General features: G+C 41.0%; 1 protein-coding gene across 1 annotated transcript in view; it reads left to right on the plus strand.

Moving 5' to 3' along the window:
- LOC103755536 (vitellogenin-2-like) overlaps window positions 1–10119 on the plus strand; it is a 22420-nt gene extending 12301 nt beyond the window's left edge. The window contains exons 24-36 of the mRNA XM_029963984.1: window positions 1–213; window positions 607–657; window positions 1537–1626; window positions 2675–2887; window positions 2984–3126; window positions 3515–3653; window positions 4168–4303; window positions 4734–4920; window positions 5245–5336; window positions 6429–6526; window positions 7267–7426; window positions 8847–9008; window positions 9831–10119. The exon at window positions 1–213 is cut by the window's left edge and continues 3 nt beyond it. Of these exons, the coding sequence (XP_029819844.1) occupies window positions 1–213; window positions 607–657; window positions 1537–1626; window positions 2675–2887; window positions 2984–3126; window positions 3515–3653; window positions 4168–4303; window positions 4734–4920; window positions 5245–5336; window positions 6429–6526; window positions 7267–7426; window positions 8847–9008; window positions 9831–9949 (1803 nt within the window). The 3' untranslated portion in view covers window positions 9950–10119. The remainder of the gene's footprint in view (window positions 214–606; window positions 658–1536; window positions 1627–2674; window positions 2888–2983; window positions 3127–3514; window positions 3654–4167; window positions 4304–4733; window positions 4921–5244; window positions 5337–6428; window positions 6527–7266; window positions 7427–8846; window positions 9009–9830) is intronic.
- The last annotated feature ends 2058 nt before the right edge of the window (window positions 10120–12177 follow it).

Below are 12177 nucleotides of genomic sequence, written 5' to 3' on the forward strand. Positions count from 1 at the left end.
AGCAGCAGGAGCAGTAGCAGCAGGAGCAGTAGCAGCAGCAGTAGCAGCAGGAGCAGCAAGAGCAGCAGTAGCAGCAGTCATCATAGCCATGGGCATCACTCAAGGCATCTGAATGGCAGCAGTAGCAGCAGTGAGTCATTGAGCCGCTATAGCCATGAGTATCATTCAGGACATTGGGATGGCGACAGCAGCAGCATATATTCCAAAATATGGGTAACTTTGTGTTTCTGAATCACATTCCTGATGGTGGTTGGTTTCGTGTGACAAATCAGGAAATTATGAATTGACACAGTAAATTTCAGCAATATAAAATTGCAAAATTTGTTCTGCAAACACATCTGCAATCATTGGCTCAGATGACTACTTCAAAGCATCTCAAAAGTTTCCACAAGTTTGTTGAAACTTTTGTTATAGGCAAGGAACTATTTTTTTAACAGTTTATTGTCCATATATTCATCTTGAATTATGTGCTTGTGGCTAAACCTACAGACCTATGTATGAAGGATTATTAGTATTATTTAATTTCAAGTGCTCAAATTTCAATATAATTGCAGCATTTCTTTTCATTTGAAATTTTTAATCTTCTTGTTTTTATCATTTTCAAAGGAAGTTCATGAGATTTACCAGTACCGCTTTAAATCAGCACATAGACAAGAGGTGAGTTTTTCTTTCCTCAGTAAAAGAATTGTGGAAACTGCCATGAGTCAAATGGAGAACTTTAAAGGCAACTTATTATCTTTGTTGAGGAAAATTACAGTACTGATAACATTAGAGCCACGGTGGTTCTTCTGATATGCGTAAAGATGGAGAGCTATGTGCCTCATTGTGTTGTGCACGACACCATTTGTGGCTCTGCAAAGGAGATGAAAAGCCTCTACCAAAGCAATATGAGGGACTGGAGCTGCCCACTTTGGAGGAACAAAGATCCTACCATCAAATGATTAGATCATTTGACTGGCTCTGATCGTTTGGTTTCTTGGGTTGGAATCACTGCTGATATACACCAGGATGATGATGTGGACAAACACAGGAGGATACCTTATTTTATTTTGGTTTAGCAGATTCTTACTGCAGCATGAGCCTGCCAGGAGCAGTGTACTTGATATTAGTGCTCCTCAAAAAGTAAAATTTCAACTGTGTGTGTCCATTCAGATGATCCTTTCCATCCAGTTGTCAGGTCCATTCAATGTGTCCTCCAGTTGATAAGACCCTTGCAGGAGTTCTGGTCTTTCATATTGAATTGAGAGGCTGGTTTCCTTTGACTTGCTTTGGTCCATTATTTTTTCATACAGGGAATTCTCATCTAAACACATTCCTTATTTGTTTCTTCTGAGGCGTCAGATATATTTGGGCAAACAATATTTTGCAGAGCTAGATCACATGTACTAAGCAGGACAAAGCCTACTGCAAGTCATCGAGCTGCTCAGGGTTGAAACACAAATTTACCAACACCAAGTGCCATGACAGTTCAACATTGCCTAATGCATTTCTTCAAGCATGCTTTTGAGTTAAGCATGTTGTGTTTTTTTCTTACAGTTCCCAAAAACAGAACTCCCAACTGACCGACTTAGCAGCTCGTACTCTTCTACCAGATCCAGTCGTGCCTCATCTAGACCTGCTTCCCGGGTTAGTTGCATCATTTTTAGGGGTTTTTGATAGCTTGGAAGAATGGCATGTGGCCACGCACTTGCAGTAATTCTATATCTAAGTTAATGGGAAGGGAGAAATACCAACCTCTCAAGTCTCAAGTATCAGTCAAGAGTGAGACACGCCCCATAATTCCCACACACACGTTCCTCTACAGTGAGGATCCTTCTTACTTGCGTTGTGACCCTTCCCTCATGGGAATCCCACCCAACAGATGCCTGCAGAGACTCATCTTGCGAGCTCTGCAACCAGGAGGGAGGTTGAGGTGCTGCAATGCCAGTGTAAGGACATTGGTGGTGGCAGCTGAGGCTCAGAGTAGTCTCACCAAAAGGCCTGCTCCAGAGGGGACGTCTGCACTCCTCACCACCACCCAGTCGGATGTGCACAGGCTTGCTAATAATGGAGTGAAGGTATCAAAGGTCATAGCACGTTTAAGGCCCTGCTCCAAGGGAGGAGGTTCTTCATGTTGAAGGCAATATCCTGGATTATATTCTGTGCTGGGTTGCTGTGCAAACACAAAACCTGCCCACCCTACAGAATTCACAGCTGAAATGTGAGGTGAAAGCCAACAGACCACCCAGACAGATAAACAGGAGGAGTGCAGCTGGGGGATGTTATTACTGTGACAGAGTGATGCGTAAAACTGACAGTTGATGCTGTTCAAATTGAACCACTTTTATTCACAGGCTGGTTATTAACAATGAAGCCCAAATCATATAGTCATTACTGTATTTTAATCCCATGAGTATTTCCATGGTATCAGCTGTAGCTGAGGAAATGGCACAAATTTTGGATCATATAAACACAGTGGTAAAGTCCATCTGTGCATGCAGAGGCACGTGCACATTAAAGACATATGCATGAGATTTTGTAGGCATGTATATATGTGTGGTACATATGATGGTATATATTTGTGGTTCAGTTATTTATTTTTCATTTATCCATCTCAATCTTGCATCTAAAATGTTCCACATGATAACTCTTTTATAGTTATATTCTTTGCGTACTTTCTCCCCCTTCTTCTTAGCCTAAGTTTTTGGGAGATGTTAAAACACCAGTATTAGCTGTTTTTCTTCATGGCATCCATAACGATAAGAAGATAGGAGGCCTCCAGCTCGTGATATATGCTGTTATTGACTCCATCAGGCCCCAGATGCAGGTATTTGTGTCAAACCTCACAGATTCAAGCAAGTGGAAGCTCTGTGCTGATGCTTCAGTCCTCAATGCTCACAAGGCAGTGGTAAGACTCAAAAATAGTTATATACAGCTGTATGCATCACAGGAAAAACATGGTCCATGCATTAAAAAATGGATCATTTATCTCTCTCCATTACAGGCTTACTTGAAATGGGGAGAGAATTGCCAGGACTACAAGATTTCAACTGAGCTGGTGACTGGCCGGTTTGCTGCCCACCCTGCTGTACAAGTGAAACTTGAGTGGCCTAAAGTTCCTTCCAGTGTGAGATCCATAGCTGAATGGTGAGGCTTTAGTCCTTAGTGACACTCATTCACAGTATTTGGTCAACTGGGAAAAATCAGCATCCACACATGAGATTCTAGTAGCTAAAATACTGGCTAATATTTTAGTCTCAGATCTGTCCAAGTACTGCCTTTGGACATAAAAGCTGAGTGGCATTACTTCCTATTTTAATGTACAGTAATTCTTCATAATGGATGTAATTACTGAAAACTGAGGAACAGATCCTTCCTTTCACTGAACAGTAAAGCAGAGAGTGGGTGTGAGCCTAACGAGTCATCCTGAAGACTATTATGCTACTTACACAGAGGTGTGAGACAACCTGGTTGGGATGTGTGCAGCTTTTTACTTCTCCATTTCACCAAGTCTTTCTGATTTGAACTTTTGAAGGTTTTACAAGTTCATCCCTGGGGCTGCACTTATGCTGGGGTTCTCTGAAAAAACAGACAAGAATCCTTCTCGACAAGCCAGAGTGATCGTGGCTCTAACTTCTCCAAGGACATGTGATGTTGTTATCAAGCTTCCTGATGTAATTATGAAATATTTTTATCACTCTCCTATTTATTCCTAGTAAAAAGTGTAAGTGTTGCACTTTAATTACAGTGGGTCAATTCTGAGAAAAAAAAAATTAAGTAAGCATCACTTTGGGTGCAAATGATGAAAAAAACAACTTTTATTTATTTTCAGCCTTTTGATAGTACATAGAAGGATATTCATATGGTGCTTCTATTCACAGAGAGAGACATGGGTACTCATAATTACATGAGTTTCCATCTGTAGTAGCCCATAAGTGTTCACCTCCTCACCTTTGAAAGGGAATAATTAATTTTCTCCCAAATAATACCTGAATGATTTCTCTCACACCATGAGAGAAAACTAAGTAAAAGCAAAAACCTCGTGGGCAATGAGACAGATGAGTGGTGTTCACATAAAGTCTTCGCAACCAAAGTAGAAGAAATAGAAATCAAATTCCAAACAGGAGAAAAATCTTAGCTGTTGGTTGGCACAGTGTATTTTGAATGTGCTTTTGAATTCCTTTTCAGATTATCCTCTATGAAAAAGCCATGAGGCTTCCCCTGTCACTTCCTGTAGGTCCGAGGATACCAGCCTCAGAGCTGCAGCCTCCCATCTGGAATGTCTTTGCTGAAGCTCCCTCTGCAGTGCTCCAGAATTTGAAAGGTTGGGCTCAGAAGCATGACAACCTCAGTGTCACAATTTACTTGAGCATCTTCTGAATTTTTGCTGGCATTATTTATCTCCAATTAATTAGGAAATGTTCTGTAAGAAAGTGAGGACGGTTCAACTGGGAGAAAATATTGTGCATGTAGTACAGAAATCATCAGCATTTCAAGGATCAAGATACCAATTCTTTGAATTGATAACATTTAAAGTTTCTGGCAATTATTTTTTATTAGATAGAGGAGTATATTTTCCATGCCCTTTTAAGAATTTATGGGTGCTTAGTAGCCAAAAACCCCTGTAAACCATACAAAAATATCACATAGTGGAAAAAATATAAAGCTAAAATAACATGGCACTAAAAATAAAACATGACTTAATGGCTTTCTCTAATGGAAAAGCAAATACTCACTGGCATTTTTTTTACCAGCTCAGTGCTCAGTTTCCTACAACCAGATCACAACCTTTAATGAAGTTCAGTTTAACTACACGATGCCAGCAAACTGCTACCACATCTTGGCTCAGGATTGCAGCTCTGACCTTAAGTTCCTGGTGATGATGAGGAATGCTGAAGAAGCTGTGAATCTAAAAGCAATCAACATCAAGCTTGGCATTCAGTAAGTAACTCCTGCCAGATGCTGGGAGCATGAGTGACCATCGTCCACATTGAACACGAGAGGAGCTTCTATCTGAGCTTCACTGCAACAGTTAGCAGCCCACGGGATTTCAGTGTTCGCCTTATTTACTTTCCATGCACGTTGAATGCGATGCTGATGCTGTTATCCCTCATCAGAGGTGACAAGAATACCCTGATGTAATTTAAGTGGTTGAAATAAGCTTATGCTGTGATCAGTGATATTTAGTGAGCAGGAAAATGCCAGTGCCACTGCATGTGTGTGAATGGGGCACAAACAGGGTATGAACACTCTTCTCCTTAACAGTGACATTGATATGCGTCCTGCAAACGGACGGGTGAAGCTGCTGGTAGACGGAGTTGAAAGCCCCATGACAAATGTTTCATACACATCTGCTGGTAAGTGATGCAGCATATCTTGTTTAATTTTCCCATATGTTTTAGGAGAAAGAAAGAAAGAGAGTCTATGAAACAGATTTTATCAGTTTTTTATCAGTTTGTATTTACTGTTTCCTTGGTTTTAAGGTTAATATTTAAGAACATGTATTTTACTCACTTGCATAGGAACTTTTAGGAAGATTGATTAGGATGTGAAGCTCTTGATGTGGCCAAAGTAAGGAAGATATAACTAACATGAAGATCCCTGCTTTTTGTACATCACTGCAGCTCCTACTGAAGTTCCAAATTTGGAAAGTGTTTTGGTTATGGTGTAAATCTTGCTTGGTTAAAACTTTTTGAAGTAGAGCTTTTCTAAAATTCACCACATGTGACTTGTATACCAGTGTTTTTTCCCAATTTGATTTGTAGGTATAAATTTGGCTTGCATTCTGAAATTTGCTATGAATAGATATGAAGAACTAGTAAAACCGCCTGCTTGATTCTCTCAGAGCTGGAATAGTTTTTCTGTGAAAGGTACGGGAAGACCCTGTTGCATCCTGTGCTGTGCAGTCAGGAGCTATATTCAGTGTGGGTATTCCCTGCCTGCAGAGCTGTAGTATATGGGTCAGGCTAAATCTTGCTGAAATTGGGTTAACATGCGCCACTGCTGAGCTCTGTCCTATTTGTTATATACTTGGAAAGTGATAATTGTGCTAGAAATGGCTCCAGTGACAGTCTTGGTGTTCTTTGTATTTCCATACTCCACTATAGTGCACTCAGGGTCTTGTTTATCTGCGCAACTACACAGATGCTATGGACAGCTCTGAAATAATTTCTAGATATAAATATGAATATGTTAATAACCCAAAGAAAAATGAATAAATCTTTGATCATTAAAATTGTCTTCCAACCCTTTACAAACACCTGTTTTCTATATATAAATATTTCTAGGGTGCTTTGTTGTGTGTTTTGTTTCTTGAATAGAACAACTGAGGAATTTTGAAGAAAAAAACATTTTAGAAACATGACAGTTGCTTTTTTTCTTTCTTAAAGAGGCTCGGTTTGGTCTGGTTTTGGTTTTGTTTTGCTTTGTTTTATTTTGTTTTCTTCTAGGTGCTTCTCTGTGGATCCACAGTGAAAATCAAGGGCTTGTACTTCTCGCCCCAGCCTATGGCATTGATAAATTGTACTTTGATGGATACACATTCAGGGTATCACTCTTCCTCTTCATAAGCTTGGGTGTTGAGAAATTTCCATAGGATTCCCTTAAATCTCATGAGTGCATGAGTGCAAGAGTGTACAGTGGCAAAGGCAACTCTGTGCAGGGCCCAAAAAACCCCATCAGGATGATGCTACAGGATTGCACAGTCCTGCTCCTTGTTCCTCAGCGTGAGAAATGAGAATCCTTCACAAACAAAAATACCTTGTTCTTGCAGTACAGGGTGTGTTGGGAAGCGGGTCTGTGAGTGTACATGTGCTGAGTCATCAGTGCCTTTGCAAGAAAAATGAGTTTTCCTCTCTTCTCCGCTGTTCTTACAACTGTATAATTCTTCAAAATAGCAGAAGTGTACCCATTCTTTTTAGATAAACGAATGCTTTAAAATCTGCACTAAAAATAATATGAAACGGGAATGTAAGAGATTGGTAAACCCTACTGTGTCTATCTCCTATACTATCAAAACATCCAGACAAAAACTTCAGCATATTAGGAGTCTAGAGCATTAATAATGTTCTAGATTGGCTCAGTATGTTTTAAAGACTGTAGCAATGATGCTGCACCCCCACAGGAGTTTGGAATATGACTGTCAGACTCTTTTGAATTCTTACCAAGAAGATTTTAAATGTTTGTTCATTAACTTATACTGGAAGGGACCTACATAGCAAAAATCTGCTCTGTAGGTATTACTTTTTTTTTAACTTGAAGTGCTTTTGACTTTTTTTTTCCACAAAGATTCAAGTTGCTTTATGGATGGCAGGGAAAATGTGTGGAATATGTGGAAAATATGATGCTGAATGTGAAGAGGAATTTCGGATGCCCAACGGATATGTAGCTAAAAATGCAGTGAGCTTTGGGCATTCTTGGATTTTGGAAGAAAAGCCTTGTAGAGGAGGTATGCAAGTTCTAATAAATTTAATATAATATTACTGCAGTTGTTTAGAAAATGCAGAATCTGTTCAGAAAATTTTAAATCTGTATACATTCTGGAAATAAAAAGCATACTAAAAAAAATCATTAAGAAGTTATACATTAAGTATTAAAATTACCTGCCAGTTGAGAAAGAAATAGGAAATCACAGGCTAAACAAGCCAAAATATGCAAGTTAGTTGAAACTAAATAACCAAGTGAAAACAAAATATTTCGGTTTTTGAGTGTTTTAGTTTCAGTTTTGAAGTGTTTTAGAAGATGATCAGAAAAAAAAAAAAGCAAAAGGGTAAATTCACACAGAATGCTTTGATTTAAGCACAACAACGTTTTGCAGACATCAATTTTCAGCAACTGATCCATCAAAAAATTGAATGTGGGTTAGTAGTTGTTACCATGGCTGGCCACCTGATTTTTGAACCAGTGCAACCTGTCAAGTAAAGCATTCAAGTACATGAGCAGTTCCAGGGACTTTTGAAACAACAAAGCTATATTTTAAGTGTTTCAGTAGGTTAGGATCTTATGGTGTGTGATGCTCTCAGCTGAGGTTATGATGCAACGTTGTACCATAGTGCTCAAGGAGAACGGGAACATTGCATTTGTAGAGACTTGTCCTGGTGGAAAGGACTTCCTCAGTTCCTGGAAATGGCTTGTACATATTTAGCTGTGCATTAACTGTTATTCTTCTATATCTTTGTCACGAAAACTGGGCATCAAACTTGCTTTACATGGATATGGAGTGCACATGCATGTACACAATGCTATTCCCATGGTTGGTAATGACCGCATACTGTGTTTCCATTTAATATACAGCAGAAAGTGCTGGAATTTTAGAGCATAAAAATTATAGTTAGGAATAAGTTGTGATCTGTTTAGCTTCTCACTTGTAACTGTTTATCCTGAGAATCCAAAATGAGGTCAATATTACTGGTTAGTAGCAATGACTTTTGCATTCTCTCTCCAGCAATTTTGTGTCTGAATCACAGTGGTAATAATGTAATTCTTTAGTGATTAATTTTATTTGTTCAGAAATCTCCCCTTTAGTTCTGCTGCTGAATATTCAACATTTTTAAACGTGGTTTGATGGCTATTCAGTAAGCCAGTTTACTTCGAAAAATGTTTCTTAGAAAGTGCATCAGACTATGTTTCTACATCCTGATCTAGAAACAGACCGGTTGCATTTGAAATTAACTTTCCATGACTCCATATCTTATCAGCCGATTTGAAAGGTTTGTCAGCCGGTAAAGCTGCTTCATTTATGACCAAAGCACAGTTTTCACAGAGGGAAGTTGTTTGCAAATTGTCAGTGTTGGCAGATGGGTCCTTCTGGGGAGATCTGGAGCTTCTGAGTGTAATCACATAACCTATCACCCGTGACTGTGTTCCAGTCTGCAAACTGCGACGCTCATTTGTGAAGCTTGAGAAGACAGTTCAGCTCGCAGGTGTAGAGTCCAAGTGCTATTCCACAGAGCCAGTGCTGCGCTGTATGAAAGGATGCTCTGCCACCAAGACTACTCCAGTCAGTGTTGGCTTCCACTGTCTCCCTGCTGGTAAGTCAACAGAAATCCTACTGAATAGGAGCTGAACAAAAGTGTAAATAGATTGTGACTTGAGTCAGTTATTCTACTTCAAAAATATGAATAATCTAACATAACGACAGGTAGGGATGGACTTACTGCCTTATTGACTTTTTTTATTAATATGTAAACATTCCTTCAGCAAGAGAGATTATTTTCTATTGTAAATTTAAAATCTAAATTACAACTTAAAATCTAAACTAAACTCCCCTCCGTGGTGCTTGAAGCTCAGAAGATAAGGGTAGGATAACAGCACAGTCAACATTGTGATTCAGCTGAAAAACTGTGAGGACTGAGCCACATATGACCGTGTGCAGCACCCTGAAACAGGGATACTTGCCTTGTATTTTTTATATATCACTGCCTTTGGATGTGATCCTATTTCAGTGAGCTAATTTAGGCACTAAAAGGGCAGATGTGGACAGGATCCTTGTACACAGGTGCAGTGATATAGGAGGACATAGTTTTTATTGTATATCATAGTTCATAAGAGATTAGATAAGGTAGATATAGATTATATAGATCATAGAATTATGTCTGTTTTTTCTTAAAGACCCTAATACCCTTTCCTAAATGTATCATTAGAAAATTCTACATAGAAGTAGTAGCTTTCAAGGTAGAATTCTCTTATTGATGAACATCTCTGTGTGACTTCAACAAATACAAATATGTAAGTCAGTGAGGAGCAGCCAAGCCTGCTGTAATTAATGATTAGTGCATGGTAAATGTGCATGGTACCTTGCAGAACTACTTCTGCTGTGTACTGTTTGCTTTTCATTTCTTGTTCCCTATCAGATTCAGCTACCAGCCTGACAGACAAACAGACGAAGTTTGACCAGAAGTCAGAGGATATGCAGGACACTGTTGATGCACACATAGCATGTTCTTGTGAGGACGAAGACTGCAGTGCGTGAAGCTGTACATTGCAGCATGGGAAAAACCAGAAACACTTTCATGTTTTTATTATATGGTGTAAAAAGCCTCAGCTAAAGGAATAATAGAGACACTAAATTGTTTGAGGATGTGTGGAATCTTCTCAAGTAATTTAAAGTATTAAACTTAATTATTGTAGAAACTGTTATGATTGCCCATAAATATCTGATTTCATAATAAATCCATGCATGGAAAAAATTACGAAGGCTTCCTTATTTCACTGGTCATGGAAAGAGGAGGTCTGCATAGGTTCTTCTCACCCCACATTTTGTAGACTTCTTGAGTTTGTGACCATCTTCTGGGTATCAGGCACGTGTGTGTGTCAGGCCCCACTGAGAATCTGGGTTGTGTAGCTGTGGTACCAGGCTTCTGCTTGTTCCCCCAGTGCTTTTTTGCCTGGTGCTGGGATCCTGTGCATTCGGAGCAGGAACTGATCACCTCTGTGTGAGGCACTCCCTGCAGCAGCCGTGCAGCTGCGATGCTTTGCAATAGCTACATGGTGGGCCAGTGCTGCTGCAGAGAGCAGCAGGGTCAGGGAATAAAGCCTGAATGTCATGCCCCTGGGCAAGGCTGGTCTGTGGGAGCCACAATCAAGTTATGTTTCTGGTGCAGAAGCTAGGGTGAATCAGGAGTCTTTGACCACGACAGGGTGGTGTTACCCAAGCACACCTCCTGCCAAAGAGTCTGAAGCAGAGTCAGACCTCTGCACTTTGGGTGAGATGCCCCAGCCACTGTGCCCAGCATGAGTCCTTGCTGAAGCCACCATCAGCAGGTGGGCTCTGCCTCCTGCCCACCTGCCACAGGTCTGTGTGGGCATGGTCAGGAACATGCTCATCTGCCCTGAGCACTGGAGCCCAAAGGATTCCAGCAGATCTGGAAGATGTTTTCTACTTGCCCCTAAGGCTGTGCTTGCAGGCTGAGTATGCACGCTGGGTGAATGTGTTTTTGAAAACACTTGAGAACATTCTGTAAAAATTGTGGGTTTTTTGCTTTCTCTGGCAACTTTGGTACATTCAATGGATGCGCATATATAAGTTTTATTGTTTGGATATGAGTTTTATAGTTCAGAAAGGTAAAGTTCTTAGTACCAAAAGAAGCATGTGTGAAAGGTCTAACTATACAGTTCTGCAGTTTAAATGCTGCCATGGTAACCTGTTCTGCAAAGTGATGGGGAGCAGGCAACAGACAGGCTTTGGGCCCTATCCAGCAGCAGCAGTAAGCCATGAGCTGGTGGTTTTGCTACTTGCCTGGAAGTCACATGGAGCAGTGACAGGAAGCATGGACTTTTCAGGTAACCTGGGGCTGAATCCAGCAAAATTCAGGGGTTTATGTGGTCCCCAGAGCTGGGCTCCATGGGGGGCTGTGGCATGAGCTCCCAGCTCTAGTGGGGGCAGCCACAGGACTCCTCTCTTTCCAACATGTCAAGGCTGGAGCACAGTTTGGGGGGGATTGTCATCTTCCAGCCTCTGCATTCAGGTGTGCTGAGCCCAGCAGGAGACCCATGGGTGAGCATTGCCCAACCACAGTGGCAGTCTGCAGGGGGATCTGGGCTATAGGTATCCACCTCAAGAGGGGCTGTGGGGAGCCCATAACCAACCTTTGCCCCTTTCCCCCACTACCACTGTGGAGGGAGCTGAGTGCAGCTCTAGGGAAATGCTGTCCAGGGCAGATCCTGGGCACAGCCAAATTGTTTGTCACCCTCACCATTTTCTGAGTTTTTGATTTTTTTGCCTCTCTCTTTTTAATTCTTGTTATATCCTCCTGAGAAATCCTAGCATGAAAGGGCTGTGAATGCATGGGGGCAAAGGCTGGGAGTTGAAATTGTTCTTGAGGCACTGAAAAAATGACCTAGAAAATGAGAGGGTTCTGTTTTATGAAGAAATCCCTAAAGGCAAAGCCCTTGCCCATGGGTTAACCTGCCCTTGAAGCAGAAGCACAGATGATCCTGCCCTGTGGCAGCAGCATGGCCAGGGTGACCAGGTATGTAGCATCTGCTGCCCAAAGCAAGGGATGGGGTGGGATGGGGGTAAGATTCTTCAGCCCCAAGCTGCAGTGCTGAGGATTTTGGGGAAACCCTGTTCTTGCATCTGGGCAGAGCCTGTACAGCCCCCAGCAAGAACTTATTTTGAGGAGTGTTAGGGTTTTCAGTTTTTGATGTCACTGCTATAGTAGTGGGGTGTTTCAGTGATACAGTGTTATAACTTTAAGA

Source organism: Manacus vitellinus, unplaced genomic scaffold (assembly GCF_001715985.3).
Source record: "Manacus vitellinus isolate BGI_N305 unplaced genomic scaffold, ASM171598v3 scaffold_67_pilon, whole genome shotgun sequence".
Lineage (NCBI taxonomy): Eukaryota > Metazoa > Chordata > Aves > Passeriformes > Pipridae > Manacus > Manacus vitellinus.